We start from the raw sequence: 19,602 nt of genomic DNA on the forward strand, positions 1-19,602 counted from the left end.
TCTGTTGAAGGACATTTAGATTGCTTCCATATCCTGCCTATTATGAATAGTGCTGCAGTGAACATTGGGGTGCATGTATCTTTTCAATTATGGTTTTCTCTAGATATATGCCTAGGAGTGGGATTGCGGGATTGTATGGTAGCTCTTTTTTTAGTTTTTTAAGGAACCTCCATACTGTTCTCCATAGTGACTTTACCAGTTTGCATTCCCACTACCAGTGTAGGAGGCTTTTCTTTTCTCCACAGCCTCTCTAGCATTTACTATTTGTAAATAAAATATACTAAGAACTTTAAAAACTCAGTAATAAGAAAACAGACAACCTGATTAAAAATGGACGAAAGACCTTAAAAGGCACCTCACTGGAGAAAATATACAGATGGCAAATAAGTATATAATAATGTTCCCAACATCATATGTCATTACTGAATTGCAAATTACAACAATAAAATACCACCATACATCCATTAGAATAGCCAGAAATTCAAAACACTGACACCAGATGCTGGTGAGGAGATAGAACTACAGGAACTCTCATTCATCACTGCTAAGAACACAAAATGGTGCAGCCAATTTGGAAGACAGTTTGGCAGTTTTTTACAAAACTTAATATACTCTAACTATATGATTCAGCAGTCACTCTCCTTGGTATTTTTTTACACAAATGGGCTGAAACATTTTGCCCACAAAAACCTACACACAAATGTTTATAACAGCTTTGTCCATAACTGCCAGAATTTTGGGGAGTCCTTTGGACTGCAAGGAGATCCAACCAGTCCATTCTGAAGGAGATCAGTCCTGGGTATTCTTTGGAAGGAATGATGCTAAAGCTGAAACTCCAATACTTTGGCCACCTCATGCGAAGAGTTGACTCATTGGAAAAGACTCTGATGCTGGGAGGGATTGGGGGCAGGAGGAGAAGGGGATGACAGAGGATGAGATGGCTGGATGGCATCACCAACTCGATTGACATGGGTTTGGGTGAACTCCAGGAGTTGGTGATGGACAGGAGGCCTGGTGTGCTGCAATTCATGGGGTCACAAAGAGTCAGACATGACTGAGTGACTGAATGCTTAACCTATTTGTGAGTATCATACTCCTGTTTCTTCCAAACTCTCCATCATCTCATAAGCTTTACTGAATTATAGTCAACATACCAGAAAGTGCACAAATCTTTGAAGCGTACACAGTTCCATGAATGTAGACAAATATATGCACTGGAAAGCCATCACTCAAGATGAAAATAATATAAAAGAGCTTTGCACAATATGACTTTACTGATCACTCTTCTGCTCTTTGGCATAGTCAATAAGGCAGAAATAGATGTTTTTCTGGAACTCTTGCTTTACCGATGATACAGTGGATGTTGGCAATTTGATCTCTGGTCTGGTTCCTCTGACTTTTCTAAAACCAGCTTGAACATCTGGAAGTTCATGGTTCACGTATTGCTGATGACTGGCTTGGAGAATTTTGAGCATTACTTTACTAGTGTGTGAGATGAGTGTAATTGTGCGGTGTTTTGAGCATTCTTTCGTATTGTTCTTCTTTGAGATTAAAATGAAAACTGACCTTTTCCAGTCCTGTGGCCACTGCTGAGTTTTCCAAATTTGCTGACATATTGAGTACAGCACTTTCACAGCATCATCTTCCAGGATTTGAAATAGCTCAACTGGAATTCCATCACCTCCACTAGCTTTGTTCATAGAGATGCTTCCTAAGGTCCCCTTGACTTCGCATTCCAGGATGTCTGGCTCTAGGTGAGTGATCACACAATCGTGATTATCTGGGTCATGAAGATCTTTTTTGTACAGTTCTTCTGTGTATTCCTGCCACCTCTTCTTATTATCTTCTGCTTCTGTTAGGTCCCTACCATTTCTGTCCTTTATTGTGCCCATCTTTGCATGAAATATTCCCTTGGTATCTCTTAATTTTCTTGAAGAGATCTCTAGTCTTTCCCATTCTGTTGTTTGCCTCTATTTCTTTGCATTGATTGCTGAAGAAGGCTTCACTGAGGAAGGCTTTCTTATCTCTCCTTGCTATTCTTTGGAACTCTGCATTCAGATGCTTATAGCTTTCCTTTTCTCCTTTGCTTTTTGATTCTCCTTGGAAGAAAAGTTATGACCAACCTAGACAGCATATTAAAAAGCAGAGACTTTTTAACTTTGTTGACAAAGGTCCATCTAGTCAAGGCTATGGTTTTTCCTGTAGTCATGTATGGATGTGAGAGTTGGACTGTAAAGAAAGCTGAGCACAGAAGAATTGATGCTTTTGAACTGTGGTGTTGGAGAAGACTCTTGAGAGTCCCTTGGACTGCCAGGAGATCCAACCAGTCCATCCTAAAGGAGATCAGTCCTGGGTGTTCATTGGTACAACTGATGTTGAAGCTGAAACTCCAGTACTTTGGCTACCTGATGCGAAGAACTGACTCATTTGAAAAGACCCTGATGCTGGGAAAGACTGAGGGCAGGAGGAGAAGCTGACAGCAGTGGATGAGACAGTTGGATGGCATCACCGACTCAATGGACATGAGTTTGGTGAACTGGAGTTGGTGATGGACAGGGAGGCCTGGCGTGCTGCGGTTCATGGGATCACAAAGAGTCGGACACGACTGAGCAACTAAAATGAACTGCATTTCTGCTCTTGTGCTAGACTTATCATATATTTTACTTCTACATTTGTTTTATTTTTACTTAAAAGGCAAAAGTCTTTTCCTTTTTTTCAGTTAAAACAATCCCTTATATTTTTCCACATATTCTCTGATTCTCTACATTTCTTTCTGGCAGTCTGAGCTTCCATGTGGTATACTTTACCTTCAGCCTAAAAACCTTCCTTTAGTATTTCTTGTTGTGTAGTTATTCTAGCAGTTAATTCTCTCAGCTTTTATTTATCTGAAAATCTCTAAAAATTGAAGTACATTTAACATATAACATTAGGTTAGTTTCAGGTGCATAACAGTGATTTGATATTTGTACATATTGCAAAATTATCACCACAATACATCTGTGGATGAAAACTTTTAAGATCTATTCTCTTAGCAGTTTTCAAAAAGGCAATACAGTGACTTACTGTAGTCACCATGCTGTACGTTACCTTCACATGACTTATAACCCTAAGCCTAACTCTTCATATTGTACATTCTTTGGGTTTTAACGTACGTATTTAATGATATGCATACATAATAATTTCAGTGCTCTAAAATTTTCCTGTGCTCTACTTATTCATTCCTCCTTCATCCTGGAATCCCCTGGCAACCACTGATTTGTTCCATAGTTTTGTAAACTTTAAAAAATTCCTCCTTATTCTTGGAGACTTTCCTCCCAGAGACTTCATTTTTCTGCTTCCACCTTTGTGCTTGTTTTCTAGGTCTGTGGAAAACTGTATTCTAGAGCTTTCAATGCTCTCCTGATTTCAGTCCCCTGTTTCCAAGATTAAAATCTTTCACATTTGCTGGTTTCCTCCTGGTTTTGTTAGTGTACATCCTCAAGTAATTGCCTAAAAGAAAGGATACATGAGAGCTAAACTTGCAGTGTATGTGTCTGACTCTTTGCGACCCTGTGGACTGGACTGCCAGGCTTCTCTGTCCTTGGGATTTTCCAGGCAAGAATACTGGAGTGGATTGGCATATCCTCCTCCAGGGGAATCTTCCTGACCCAGGGATCAAAGCTGGGTCTCCTGCATTGCAGGGTTCTTTACTGTCTGAGCCACCAGGGGAGCCCAGCCATCAGACCTCACATATTATCCCCTTTAATAATTTGTATCAAACACCAACTGAGTTATCCACTCAATATAGATAGTTTGCTGCCATTAAAAAATGTGGCACCATGCCACTATGAGTTTCAATAAATTTGAGAATTCATATTATGACCAATCACCTTATTCCTCGTGAAAAACTACTGTAAGATATAAAATGAAGTAAACCTCATCATATTGCTATGACATTTTTAAAAAGTGATTTGGGAAAGTTTATCACTTTTAAGTATTCACATATAGTTTTAAAATATTTCTTAATAAAAATACTTATTTTAAGTTGACAAAGAGTTTGTAATATATGATTCATGTCTAACTGTATATTATCTATGCCTAGATAGCTATATCAATATGTGCTTTTTTATATTTCAGGAGGTATACTTTTTATGATATGGTGTGTAGTCTGGGCATTCTCAGGCCCTGAAGTTCTTCCTAATGGAAGTTTATTTGGACTATTAGTTATCTTTTATTGTGCCCTTATTGGGGGGAAACTTGTGGAAAACATTAGACTACCTTCAGTGCCTGAAATTCCTCCTCTCCTTGGTAAGTGAATAATTAGCTTTTATTTGTCATTAACTATATGTAAATTATGACTATATTCTAGTCAGAGTAGATATAATTTAGAACTATTTCAATATAATATGATCTATATAGCTTTTTTATATGTGTACTTACTATATATGTGTATATATAGCTTGCTTATAGAAGTATTTATTCTCTATACACAGATTTTTCCTGAAATATATTTTTAAATAATTTAAATATGCTCAATATATGATTGTTGTTGCTTTATCATTTAATAGGACATTTTTAAATTAACTTTTACATGTTTTATAGAAAAGGGAAAATTTGAAAGAAACTGAATTTTTCTATAGATAACCTAACTCAAATAAAATTTGTTATTGTTTAGTCACTAAGTCATGTTCAATTCTTTGCAATCCCATGGACTGTAGCCCACAAGTCTTCTCTGTCCATGCAATTTCCCAGGCAAGAATACTGGAGTGGGTTGCCATTTCCTACTGCAGGGGATCTTCCCAACCCTGGGATCGAACCTGCGTCTCCTGATTGGCAGGTGTATTCTTTACCACTGAGCCACCTGGGAAGCCCTCAAATACCATTACAAGATTCAAATACTATCTTGACTAGGGCACCAAAATGTTTTATAGTTCTTGGGTGAGTTCCTTGGGCATCTCCACTATGTATATTCACTGGTATATCATCTGCCTAAACAATGTTATACCGTATTTCTTCATCACCATTATTATGTAACTCTCCAGGTAGACAAGAGGAAAATTAGTGGAAAAACATCTTTTAGAGGTATTTTATATCTTCTAAATATTCAATACATTCTAATATTTAGTTACTGCCAAAAGAGGTAATCACTCCATCTCTAACACCCTTTCTGTGTTCATAACATGCTTCAGCACCTCACAAGTATTTACTGGATCTCTTTTCCACTTCTCCAAAGCTTCCACTCTTGTCCTAGCTTAGGCTATTAGTTTCTAACCATTCCATGAACTATGGCAGAGCCTTTTTTCTGGTCCTTCCTTAGTTTTATGTCTATCTCATTTACCAATACCATCACATAGACAATGCAACACTCGTTATCTCACTTCCTGCCTTAAACTTACCCACAGTGCTTTACTCTGCCAAAACCGGGGAAAGTAGAAAGTACTCTGCCAAAGGAAGCTTTCCATGATCTGGCCCCTCCTGCCCATTCCCGACTCCCAACTAGTCCTTAATGTTCCATCGATACTGAATTACTTGTTTCACACCATTGAGATATATCATTTCTATCTCCATTCCTTTATGCTGTCTCCTCTACTTGTATATAACCTATCCTTCACCGAAGTAATGAGAGATACAGTGTGTTTGAAGGAGGGATGTTAAACATTTCTGTTTTCTGTCTTAGAAAAATGAACTGAATCAGACATGGTTTATTTTTTTTCTTCTAAGGGATGTTACTGGCTGGTTTTGGCGTTAAGAATGTTCCATTCCTCAGTGATATCACCTATATTAGTAATGAACTGTCTTCAACTTTAAGAAATACTGCCCTCACCATTATTCTAGTACGAGCTGGGCTTGGACTCGATCCACAGGTAGATTTCCAATTACACCTTGAATATGGTTACTTTAAATATTAGAGGCTGATGGAAAAGAAAAATAGGCAGAATTTTTCTTATAGTTGTTTCAGGTAGAGCAAAACTAAGACAAAGAACAAAGATTTTGCAGAAATATTGGTGCCTTAGTGTCTACATCTGATCATATTACTAATATGAAATCACTGTGATGTAAGATCTCTATTAGTAATAGTCTTTAATTATTTACATAGAGATAGATGTCCCTTATGCAACATTTGTATTATTTTTGAGTTGTGGCTTTTCTGTGGAGAGCTCTTTACTTTTCAGTTAACAGAGGATAAGGTCATCCCATAAAAGGTTATTGGTTCTGTTTTGTTTTTTCAGAATGATTATGAATTTCAATAATATTATTCTTTCAGGAATTTTTCCCACAGAACTATGTTCCTGATTATATTTTTATAAAAGCTAATCTTTTAAAATATTTCTCAAAATATTACTATCAAGGAATCATAAATTAGTTTTTTAAAGATGGATATTCACAAATATAACAGCTATCCAGGATATAACAAATGTGGCAAATATATAAGATTGGTGAAAGTATTTGAAGAGCATAAATGATTATAGACAGTGATAATTTGTTATATTATCCAGTAAAAAATTTGAACCAATGAGAAAATTTGAAAATTTTCCCTTTTAGTTAATTATGCATTTTGTATGTGATTTTCTCCTTTGGCATGTTATAATTATGACGCTAATCACACAATTCATCCCTAAAAGTTAACTGATGGAAACAAACCTATAGGATACTTTCATTATACTATTTACTAGGAAGATTAAAGAAGGTAGAAATATTTATTTAATCGCAGAAAACTGAGTCATTTTAATAATAGAACAGCATTTTATAATATATGAAGTAGTTTATAATCCAATATATGATGACATATAAAATGAGCTGTATTAGCATTTAAAGCACATGGAATATCTGGGAGATTTAAATTTAATAAGATTATCACTCAAAAAAGATTATATAATTCAATATTTGCTTAAAATAATTTTCTTATTGGCCACTACAAGCTTATCTAAGTGTGACTATGTTTATATTTCAGGCTTTGAAGAATTTGAAGCGAGTTTGTTTCAGATTGTCTATGGGTCCATGTCTAATGGAGGCTTGTTCAACTGCTGTTATTTCCCACTTCCTTCTGAATTTTCCCTGGCAGTGGGGATTTCTGTTGGGGTAACTTTTTCTCATTTTTCTCTATGGAAATAGTCAGTTAAAATGCTTGGTTATTGAAATATTCAGAATATTGTATAGAAAAGTTTATCATTAAAATTCTTTTTACTGTGGTAGAGAATCTTGGAAATCAATTTGTCAGAAATAGACTCATGTCCTAAATCTACTATATCCTTGACAAATATTCATAGTTCCTAAGTGTTTAATGCTAAGATAATTCACTTTATCAGTTTATTTTTTCTCCTATATTGTAATCTATCTCCAGTTTTTTGTTTATTTGTTTTGGTTGTGCTGGATCTTCATTGCTGTGTGAGTTTTTCTCTAGCTGCAGTACACAGGCTTCTTATTGCAGTGGCTTCTCTTGTTGCTGAGCACAGGCTCTAGGGTGAACAGGCTTCAGTAGTTGTGGTACAAGGGCTCAGTAGCTGTGGTTCTCGGGCTCTCAAGCACAAGCTCAGTAGTTATGGTGCGTGGGCTTAGTTGCTCCGTGGCATGTGGGATCTTCCAGACCAGGGATCAAACCCATGTCTCCTGCATTGGCAGATGGATTCTTTACCACTGAGCCACCAGAGAAGCCCTGTTTTTTTTTAATTTTTATCTTTTGGCTTTGCTTAGTCTTCCTTGCTGTGTGTAGTCTTTCTCAAGTTACAGCGATTGGCGACTGATCTCTAGTTGCAGTGCACAGGCTTCATTGCTGTGGTTTCTCTTATTGCAGAACACAGGCTGTAAGTGTGTGGGCTTCAGTAGTAGAGGCACGCAGCCTCAGTAGTTGTGCTGCACAGGCTTAGTTGCTCTGTGGCATTTGGGATCTTCGAGACCAGAATTCAAGCCCTTGTCCCCTGCATTGGCAGGTGGATTCCTAACCACTGGACCACCAGGAAAGTCCCTATCTCTATTTTTTAATTAATCTAATGGCCTTTTCCTTGTATACTATATGTGCACATATATATAATATGTATGTATTATGTATAGCATATGTATTTTATGTATGTGAAAAATATTTTATGTAGCTATTATAACTAAAATGAGCAAACACTATTTTCCTAGATCCTATGTCCCATCTATTATTATCTATCATCTATTTCTTTTCATGTCCAAGTTCTTCAGAATAATAGTCTATGATTACTATCTCTATATCTTCAATTTGTTTTCACTTTTCAATCCATTTAATTTTTGCCTCCACTTACCCATTCCAGTGGATCCCAGTATGCATTTTCTAACTAAATTAACAATTTTTTGGTATCCTTAGGTGACTCTTTTAAAATTTTGATCTACTCAATATTTAGTAGGATCTTTCAATCAATCAAAGGATTGTATATCTGTTTTTTTTCCAGGTCTTAAATATATCTTTTACCTCTCCTCAGTTCTCTTTTATTTTGTCCTTTTGTAACTCCCTTCTCCACATCCATTAGTTTTTCTTTATACTCTTCATCTGTTTGCCTTTGCAGTACACAGTGGAAAATGTTCTCTGCTTAGTTCTCTAGCCTTTTCAGTCACTCTACTGTTATGTCTGTATCACCTATTTATTTAATTTTGACAATTAATTTCTAAGAATAATAGTTAAATGTTATGAACAGATACAGTGTACTTTCGTGATTCTGAGGATATTTATAGTTATTCTGAAGTCACATTCTTGTTCGCTTTTTAGGATATCTCTTTCCTCAGGTGTAAATTTTTCCATTTAATTAATATGGTGCCTCAATTCAAAGTATTGACTTTCCCCAAATATTTGGTGATAATTTAATGGGTACTAATTTTTTAAGTTGAAACTTACTGTTAATTTGTGATTATTTTACCTGTTGGCTGTTGCCTTCTTGCAGAGAACAGGCCACTCATGCTACCAAGCAAGTTTCCTTAGAAGATCAAACTGAGATTAAGATTCTTTTTTTTTTTAAGTTGTACCATATGGCTTTCAGGATCTTTGTTCTCCAACCATGTATTGAACGCAGGCCACTGCAGCAAAAGAAAGCACCAAGTCCTAACCACAGGATTGCCAGAGAATTCACTAAGATTATTATGCAGATTATTTATTAAGGGAGCTCTCAGTAGAAACTTCTGAATAAAGAAAGCCAGATAGGAGTGTAGGAAAAGTCTGTTGTTCCAAAACTTTGCTCCCCATTAAAATCACCTGGGGAGCTTTTGAAAATCTGAGTAATTAGAGGAGTGATGTTGGGAAGATGGCAGAATAGGAAACTCCAGCCTCAATTTCCCACATGAAGACAGTATCATAGCAATGTGAGGACCAGATTACCTTTATGTAACTCCAGAAACCACTTGAGAGGTTATAGCTTTCCATGCAAGCACAAGGCCAAGAAAAGGCACATTGGAGCAATTAGAACATTATATTGCACTTAACCATCATACCCCATGCCCCTCTTGCTCAGCAAAGGGCAATCAGGAGGAAACACCCAACATTTGGCTTCTCCCTCAAGAGGAAAAGAAAAAGCTGGAACATTTGTTCTGCATTCTGGCTTTTTAAGAGGCAACCAAGGGACTGGGTTCTGTCTCATCTGACTTGGAGCACTGACAGAAAAGAGAGTGGCACATTTTAGATGCCTGAGGTCCACTGAGAACAGAGGTAAGTGCTGTGTGTTGCTATACTCCAGAGATATTGCAGTACTGCTAATAGACACTTGGGATACTCTGGAGTAGGAAAAGGCCAAAGTCCAGCTGGATATAATGCACCAAAGCCCAGAGAAGGCACATTCCAGAAAAGTTTGAGAGACTTCCAGAATCTTTAGCTGGGTTGATTGATGAAGGTCTTTTCCTAGTGACGAAGTCCATAAAGACCAGGAGAGGTGGCTGTTTTTTCAAAACCCAAATTTCAATAAAAAATAACAAGACATACAAAGCAACAGGGAATTAGGGCTCAATCAAAGGAACAAAATAAAACTCCAGACACCAGCCTTAAACAAATAGAAATGTATCAGTTACTCAACAAAGAATTCAAAATAACTATCATAAAGAGGCCCAGTAAGTTCAAAGATGTCACAGACATCTAAAAGAAATCAGGAAAATAATGCATGAACAAAGTGAGAATACCAACAAACATATAGAAATGGTAAAAAAAAAAAAAAAAGAACCAAAAATAAATTCTGGACCTGTAGAATAATACAATTAAATGAGACATTGACTATAGGAGATCAACTGCAGACTAAATCAGACAGAAAAAAGAATCTGTGAACTTCAAGATAGGTCATTTGAAAGTACAGAATCAGAGGAGCAAAATGAAAAACAAGGAGAGTAAAGAGATACTGATGGGATGCCATTGTGGGGCCATTTAATGGGCCAGTTACACATTATGGGAGTTTCAGAAAGAGAAGAGAGAAATAAATGGTTTGAAAGCCTATTTGAAGAAATAATGGCCCCAAGCTTCCAAATTTGAGGAAGGAAATGGACATACAAATTCAAAATGATCAAAAAACTCCCATTAAAATAAAACCAAAGAGACCTACACTGAGAAACATACTCAAGCTGTCAAAAATCACAGCAAGTAAGAATCTTAAAAACAATGAAAGAAAAGCAAGAACTCCTGTAAGATAATAGTTGAATTTCTCAATGGAAACCTTGCAAGCCAGAAGGGAATGGGATGATATATTCAAAATGCTAAAAGAAAAAGAAAAAAGCCCCAGCCAACCAAGAATATTATATCTAGCATACCATATGTAAAAACTTCATGACATTGAATTTGGCAATGATTTCTTGGATATGACACTAAAATCACAAGCAACAAAAGTGAAAATAGATGGAACTGCATGAAACTTAAAAATTTTTGTATGCAAAGGAAACAAAATGAAAACGCAGCACACAGAATGGAAGAAAATAATTATAAACCATATATCTGGAGAGAGATCAATATTCAAAATATGTTAAAAAAAACCCTATAACTCAGTAAATTTTAAAAACCTGACTATATAGTGGGCAAAAAACTTACATAGACATTTCTACAAAGAAGATATACAAATAGCCAATAAGCATATGAAAGTGCTCAACATTTATAATCATTAGAGAAAGGCAAATAAGGAAATAGCACCTCATACTCATTAGGATGGTTACTATTAAAAAAAAATAACTAGAAAATAACAAGCATTGACACAGATGTGGAGAAATTAGAATATTCATACAATGCTATTGGGTATATAAAATGGACTATTCCTATGGAAAATAGTTTGGAGGTTTCTCAAAACACTTAAAGTAAAACTACCATTTAATCCAGCAATGCCACTTCTGGGTATATATCCCAAAGAACTGGAAGTAGTATCAGTTCAGTTCAGTTGCTCAGTCGTGCATACTCACATTCATTGCAACATAATTCACAGTAGCCAAGAGGTAGAGGCAGCTCAAATATCCATGGACAGATGAATGGATAAAGAAAATACACCCACACACAGGAATATTAGTCAGCTGTAAAAGAGGAAATCCTGTCACATTCTACAGCATGGATAAACCTTGAGAATACTATGTTGGGTGAAGTAAGTCAGAACAAACACTGTACGATTCCACTGGTATATCTGGAGTCTTCAAAATCATCTTAACAGAAAATAGAATGGTAGTTGTCAGGGGCTTGGGTGAGAGGGGAAAAGGTACTGTTCAGTTATAGAGTTTTGATTTTGCAAGATGAAAATGTTCTAAGTTAAACAATAATGTGAATATCACTAGCACTACTGAAATGTACACATAAAAATAGCTAAGAAGGTTAACTTTATATTACATATTTTTTACACTTAAAAAAACTTTACAGTATCCCAGTATTCAGATCAAACTCCATCCTAAATCAGATCAGAGTATCTTAGAATGTGACTCAGGCATCAGCATTTTTTTTAAATCCCCAAGTAAGTGGTAAGATAACTCTCAAATATCACTGATTTCTGATATTTAAACTTTTGTGTAATACCTTCTTCCTAAATGTGCGCTGAACTTACTGACTTGCTTCTAACCAATGGAATACTGAAGAAGAGATAGGACATTACTTTTATGATTAGGTCATAAGACGATGGCTTCTGTCTTCCTTGTTCTCACTTGTACTCTCTTTAATTGCTTTCTTGAGGGGAAGTAAGCTGCCATGTTGGGTGTAGCCCTGTGGAGAAGCCCCCATGGCAAGAGACTGGAGACCTATCAACAACCATGTGAATAAACTTGAGATCAGGGTTTCTCCTACTCACCTCATGAGAGAAGAGGTATACAGCTCTTGAGTAGGAAGAGGTATACAGCTAATTCATATCCAGATTGCTGACCCACAGAGGTTGTGAGTTAATATAAGTTGTTTTAAGCTTCTAGATTTGGGCATGATTTGTTAAGCAGCAACAGATAAATAGTAGACCAGGTTGTTCCAATGTGCAGTAAGTTCAGGAACCACTGAATTAGGCAAATACGTTTTTTCAGAGAATTCTAAGTTCTTCCTGAGTCCCTCAGGAAATCTTGTCTGTAAACCAGGGAGGTTGTACAGCCAGAGGCAAAGGAACTGAACTGTTAGATCCTCACATCAGTCAGTCACTGGCAGGAGCTGTCTGGAACGGGGAAGTGGGGCATCTCTTTAGCATTAGTAGGTAAGCTTCTGTTAGGAGTGCAAGGCTCCCACAAAGCTGCTGGTGTTAGTGGTTAGGAGTCAACAAGCAGCAGCTGGGGAATGTGTGCACTGGCCTGATTAGAGGGTTCTGGTAGGGACCACGTACATCACTCCACATAGTGCAGCATTGAGGAGGTGAAAGTGGAAGAGACAAGGCAGGGCTGTAGATGGGATGTACCAACAAAGTATCCTGAGCAGGAATGTCTCCATTCCTCACAGGTGTCATCAGCCCAGAAATTTTCCCATTTGCCTTTGTAACTTAGGTGCTCATACTATTCCTTCTTTTGGACAGATATCTTCCTACTGACTTGTTCAGGAGATAGAAGTGGCGTGGAGACTACATCTTACTGACCATTCTTATAGCAATACTCTACATAATCACCATTCAGTTTCCTCAGAGGTCCCTCCTACTCCCAGCATCTGCCATTTCTGGGCTTGGGGCCTTTTTAGAATACACCATATCTTCTGTAGCAGGCTTATATGCATTTTGGCTTATGGTTTCCTTTTTCAACCCTAAACCACCTGTCTTTTATCTTCCTGGGATACACTTAGTTTCTTGTCCACTGAAGATTCCCATTTTGTTTTCTAGCTAGCTTATGGACTTTCCTATTATTTTCATATCTTTATTTCAAATGTTTTTGAGATGGAGGTAGAGACAGCAATTTGTGCTTGACCTAACATCTTGAACAGAATTTCTGTAAAATTTCAATAGCACTAAAGAATATGTGAGTATTTTTGTGTATGCTCAGTCATGTCCAACTCTGCGACCCTGTGGACTATAGCCTGCCAGGCTCCTCTGTCTGAGGGATTTTCCCAGCAAGAATACTGGGTGGGTAGCCATTTCATCCTCCAGGGGATCTTCTAGACTCAGGGATCAAGCCCACATCTCCTGTGTCTCCTGCATTGCAGGAAGATTCTTTACCATTGAGCCACTGGGGAATTTTTTCCATTGTTAAATGACATTTACTCAAAAGCAGAACTTTTACTTTCAAAGTCATCATAAAGATTAATATATTGGTTGTACAATTTATTATAAAGCACTGTTTCATTAAAAGGATGTTTTTAAATTGGTTTTCAAAGATTTTTCTCTCAGTTTTGTAGTCGGTGCAGTTTCTCCTGCTGTTGTTGTCCCTTCCATGCTACATTTGCAAGAAAATGGATATGGTGTTGAGAAAGGCATTCCAACCTTATTAATAGCTGCCAGCAGTTTGGATGACATCTTGGCTATCACTGGATTCAATGCATGCTTCAGCATAGTTTTCTCCTCAGGTAAACAAAACAGCTACCATATAATTCAGTGCTTTCTTTATTCTTTAAACAAGTTTTCTAGCTTTCCTTCATTTATTTGATGAAGACTTTTCAATTTAACATGTTTTTATTCTTCATGGAAAGCTCATTCCAGACCACAAAAGGAATTTCAGTGGGTTAAGATACCAATACTTAATACAAATTATTTCCTTCTAATAACCAAATATTCCAATTAATTTTATAATCCATATTATTACCATTTATCTGCTCATTTTGCTTTGGAATTTTATCAGTTTTCAGTAGAAAAATTTAGGCCACAATATTGTTAGTGCTACTAATATATCTAGTAGATAATTTGGAGATGTACTTTTCTGGCTATCATTTTAAATAACTGGTTGTTCTGCTATTAAGACAAATGTGTGGAGTATGGACAACTGTGTGTCCTTTTGGTAGTGATGGGACAAGATCCTGTTGCCAATTCTAAATCCCAGGGAGACATTTGGTGTTGAATGTCACTCAGAGATTGCAGAAATGAACATTCCACATTTAATAATACATTAATTATCTGCCAATATATGAAGTCCAGTCTTCTGTATTATTAACCGAAGCACCAAAACATTTTAAAGTTGAAAGGTTATATATATATAGGTTCTCTTAAAATCATAAGATATAAATGACTAAGAAGAAAAAAAGAAAATATAAGAATGAAATCTGTTATAGTCATGTGTGTGTGTATGTGCTCAGTCGTGTCTGACTCTTTGTGACCGCATGGACTGTAGCCCAGCGCCAGGCTCCTTAGTCCATGGGATTTCTCAGGCAAGAACACAGGAGTGGATTTCCATTTCATACTCTAGAGAATCTTCCCAACCCAGAGATCGAACCCATATCACTTGTGTCTCTTGCACTGGCAGACGGATTCTTTACCACTTTGCCACCTGGGAAGACCCCCAGGAATAATATTCTTAATCTTCTGATGTACCTCCACCCAGACATCTCCTTTTCTCCCTCTCCACATCTATCTCTAGCTTGCTTTCTCTCCCTCCCAAAATTCTTATAAAATTAGTGAACATTAACCATACTTACTTATAACTTGAGTTGTTTTCAATTTAACTGTATATTACTGACATCTAATTTATTTGTAAATATGTTTCTATGACATTTTTATTGGTTCCATCATATTTGCGTGGCTGCATGACTTTCAACTTGACATGTTGAAAATTTAAATTGACACCACTATCTGCTATTAAAATGCTTGGTTGAACATCTTACAGCTGAATAGTTGTGCTTAATATTTTGTTAACCTTACAAGAGAAACTGTTAAGTTAAAAAGGATATAACACAATAAGATTTTTGAAATAAATTGCCACAATATCATGTCCCACCAGGATGCACAAGCATGCCACTTTCTCTTCACCTTCTTCAAAATTAGATATTTACTAGTCCTTTTTACCTTAGCCACTTTGATAGGTCTCTTTAAATGAAGTACTTTGAATACTAGTGATGTTTAATGTTCATGCTTATTATCTATTATCATTTTGAAATTTCTTAGAGATTACTTTTCTTGAAATATTTCGCCTATATCCTGTAAGCATGTTCATCTTTTGTTGTTTTGATTTGTTAAGACTCTGATTATACATAAAATTAAGAATGATAAACCATTTGTTTTATATCCTGTGCTTTTTGTAATTTAACTTTATCTCTCTCTCTCTCTCTTTTTTTTTTTTTTTGCCATTCAGAAGACCTAAATTTTATATTGTCAGATCTGGCAATCTTCTCCTTCATGACTGATATAAGTCATTCTTTCAAAAAATATTTTTTGTTCTCCTCTTCCATTCCACCAACTACTGTATCAAATGCTGAGGATAAACAGTGAATAACAGTATTAGTTTTTATTGAGCAATTGCTTGGTACTTGCTATAAGTTCTGTAGATGTTTCAGCTCACTAATCACAACAGTGTTATGCTCATTTTACTGATAAGGAAACTAAGGAACAGAGATTAAGTAACTTGCTTGACGTCAGAGTAGGGAACCAGTATGGAAATCTGGCAGTCTGACCTCAGACCCACACTTTTAAGTACTATTCTATATTGCCTCCCAACACAGCAAACAGAAAAGGCCATGTAGCCTGTGTTCTCAAGGAAATTATCTTAAACAAATAATTAAAGGTGGGATAAATATTACATAGTATAAGATGCTAGGGGAATAAGCTACAGGAGACCAAACCTAATTTGAAGAGGACCAAAAAAGTGAAAACCAAGCAGGTATATGCTTTAAAAAATCCTCTTGGACCACATGACTGTAAAGTGTCTCTTGAAATTTTAAGAACTCTTTAAGTTTTATTAGATACATTAGGTCTTCAAAACATCTATATTTTGGAACTTGGTAGATACTGAGATCTCACTTTACCTTTTGAGTCAGTTGGCCCTTTTACCATTATGCAGTATCCTGTATTTATCTCTTGTGACAGTATTTGACCTAAAATCTGTCTTGGCTGGTAAAAGTATGACTGCTCCTGCTCTCTTCGAGGTACCATTTGCACGGAATATCTTTTTCCATCTTTAAAGTTATAGTAATCTGTTTAAAATGATAGTGACTTCAGTTGCATACAAAAAAAAATCTACTTTTCTACTCCTCTCTCATCCTCCTCACCTTTTGTTACCAGTGTCACAAATTACACATTTTATTGTATATATATTAAAATAATTTTATAATTAGTTATTTTTTGTGCTTCTATCTTCAGTTCTCTAACAGAATTAAAAGTGATTTCCTCACCACCATTACAGTATTACTGGATTCTTAATTCATCTATCTATTTAACTTTACTGGAGGTTTATATTTACATGCTTTTGTGTTCAGTTCAGTTGCTCAGTCATGTCTGACTCTTTGTGACCCCATGGACTGTCCATCACCAACTCCTGGAGCTTACTCAAACTCATGTCCATTGAGTCAGTGTTGCCATCCAACCATCTTATCCTTTGTCATCCCCTTCTCCTCCCACCTTCAGTCTTTTCCCAGCATCAGGGTCTTTCAGATGAGTCAGTTCTTCGCATCAGGTGGCCAAAGTATTGGAATTTCAGCTTTAGCATCAGTTCTTCCAGTGAATATTCAGGACTGATTTTCTTTAGGATGGAGTGGTTGGATTTCCTTGCGGTCCAAGGGACTCTCAAGAGTCTTCTCCATCACCACAGTTCAAAAGCATCAATTCTTTGGTGCTCAGCCTTCTTTATAGTCCAACTCTCAGATCCATACATGACTACTGGAAAAACCATAGCCTTGACAAGGCAGACCTCTTGTTGGCAAAGTAATGTCTCTGCTTTTTAATATGCGGTCTACATTGGTCATACCTTTCCTTCCAAGGAGTAAGCGTCTTTTAATTTCATGGATGCTGTCACCATCTGCAGTGATTTTGGAGCCCCAAAAAATAAAGTCTGCCACTGTTTCCCCATCTATTTGCCATGAAGTGATGGGACCACATGCCATGATCTTAGTTTTTTGAATGTTGAGTTTTAAGCCAACCTTTTCACTCTTCTCTTTCACTTTCATCAAGAGACTCTTTAGTCCTTCTTCGCTTTCTGGCATAAGGGTGGTGTCATCTGCATACCTGAGGTTATTGATATTTCTCCCGGCAATCTTGATTCCAGCTTGTGCTTCATCCAGTCCAGCATTTCTCATGATGTACTCTGCATATAAGTTAAATAAGCAGGGTGACAATATACAGCCTTAACATACTCTTTTCCTGATTTGGAACCAGTCTGTTGTTCCATGTCCAGTTCTAACTGTTGCTTCTTGACCTGCTTACAGATTTCTCAGGAGGCAGGTATGGTGGTCTGGTATTCTCATCTCTTTAAGAATTTTCCATAGATGGCTGTGATCCACATGGTCAAAGGCTTTGGCATAGTCAATAAAGCAGAAATATATGGTTTTCTGGAACTCTCTCGCTTTTTCAGTGATCCAACAGATGTTGGCAATTTGATCTCTGTTCCTCTGCCTTTTCTGAATCCATCTGGAACATCTGGAAATTCACAGTTCATGTACTGTTGAAGCCTGGCTTGGAGAATTTTGAGCATTACTTTGCTAGCATGTGAGATAAGTGCAACTGTGTGGTAGTTTTGTGTGTTGCTAACATCTTTTTATTTACACTTGAAGGATTTCCTTTAAGATTTCTTGTTAGGAGGTCTAGTGGTGATGAACTCCATCAACCTTTGTTTATCTGAGAAAGTCTTAATTTTACCTTCACTTTGGAGGACAGTTTTGTGGGATGTTATTCTTGATTGGCATTTTTTTCTTTCAACACTTTGGATATGTCATCCTGCCTTCTTCTGACCTATAAGGTTTCTGCTGTGTAAAGTGTTAGTTGCTCAGTTGTGCGTGACCCTTTGTGACCCCCATGGGCTGTAGTCCAGTAGGCTCCTCTGTCCATGGAATTCTCTAGGCAAGAATACTGAAGTGGATTGGCATTTTATTCTCCAGGGGATTTTCCCAACCCAGGGATCAAACCCAGGTCTTCTCCATTGGAGGCAGATTCTTTACCATCTGAGCCAGCAGAGAAGTTCTTCTGCTCTGTAAGCCTCTGATAATTTTATGGGCATTTTCTTTTATGTGATGAGTTGCTTTTCTCTTGCTGTAACTTTTTAAATGAGCATAAAGCCTTTTAGACTGTATGTTGGTGTTAAATTGGTGTCTCTGTGGGGGATCACGATTCTGGAGTTCCCATTCTACTATCATGCTGTTGTCACCCTACACTTTTGTTATTTTTAATGGGAAAATATTTCTAAAATATGTATATTTAATACTTTTTTGTATTGAGCTGAAAACACAGAACACAACTAGACTTTTTTGTGTGACTCTAGATCATTTTTTAAAATGTATTACAATAAAACTACATGTATGCATAAAACATAAAATATATTGGAAAATCAATTGATCCTTGAATATTCCTAGGATTGATCCTGGGATAAATCTTTTTTTATGTTGTTATTATTAAATTGTCCTTTTTATGTTTAAATCATTTGCCATAATAGAATAGCAGAGAATAACATTATTAGCCATGTATTAGGTGCCAGAGATACTCCTCTGCCAGTGTCTATGCATTCTTCTACCTGACCTGGTTCTTTTAGGTTGGGTGTGTAAGGGGAGAACATTGTGGTTTCTTCTTTGTTTTCTGGCCTATTTATTCAATGAACATTTCTGAGTTGTGTATACATATTAAATCACTGGAGAGTACACTATCAAATAAATCTGCATGTTTTCATGAGTGTGAACTTTAAAGGTCCATTTTTGTGTATTCTGTAATAATATACCTTTCTTTATGAATCACCTACATTTGATTTCCTACTTTGTTGGCTATATGAAAATACCTCTCTATGACATGTTTTTCTTATTGTGTGCCCTTACAGGTAACATATCTAGTAACATCCTATCCTCTCTTCGGGATGTAATTCTTGGTGCGCTTTTAGGAATTGTTTTGGGAATGTTTGCTCGACATTTTCCAGGTATCGATCAGGTAAATAAAAAAATAATCTTTATTTGGAAGTACAGTATTAGACATTTCTCTCAAAAATTTGAACTTTTGATCCATGAAATACTTTAATCTTTAGTTTTTTTTCTCCAAAAGTAGCCTCCAATGCCTATTCCCTGCTTAAAACTGAGCATAGTTGTCATTGATCCAGGTCAGTGGCCCTAATCTGAAGTCTCTGCTTCCTTATTGCACAGAGAATATCAGAAAAATGTAC

At 36.6% G+C, this 19,602-nt stretch overlaps 1 protein-coding gene across 10 annotated transcripts in view; it reads left to right on the forward strand.

Moving 5' to 3' along the window:
• Positions 1–19,602, forward strand: part of SLC9B1 (solute carrier family 9 member B1) — an 86,737-nt gene that overhangs the window by 52,288 nt on the left and 14,847 nt on the right. For 6 of the 10 annotated variants that reach the window (XM_069593590.1, XM_069593591.1, XM_069593589.1 and 3 more), the window contains 5 exons: positions 4,117–4,287; positions 5,701–5,843; positions 6,932–7,059; positions 13,716–13,891; positions 19,267–19,373. In XM_069593590.1, the coding sequence (XP_069449691.1) occupies positions 4,131–4,287; positions 5,701–5,843; positions 6,932–7,059; positions 13,716–13,891; positions 19,267–19,373 (711 nt within the window). In that variant the 5' untranslated portion in view covers positions 4,117–4,130. Of the gene's footprint in view, positions 1–1,548; positions 1,755–4,116; positions 4,288–5,700; positions 5,844–6,931; positions 7,060–13,715; positions 13,892–19,266; positions 19,374–19,602 lie in introns of all 10 variants that reach the window. The other 4 variants (XM_069593586.1, XM_069593585.1, XM_069593587.1 and 1 more) reach the window with 2 other exon arrangements.

Source organism: Ovis canadensis, chromosome 6 (assembly GCF_042477335.2).
Source record: "Ovis canadensis isolate MfBH-ARS-UI-01 breed Bighorn chromosome 6, ARS-UI_OviCan_v2, whole genome shotgun sequence".
NCBI lineage: Eukaryota > Metazoa > Chordata > Mammalia > Artiodactyla > Bovidae > Ovis > Ovis canadensis.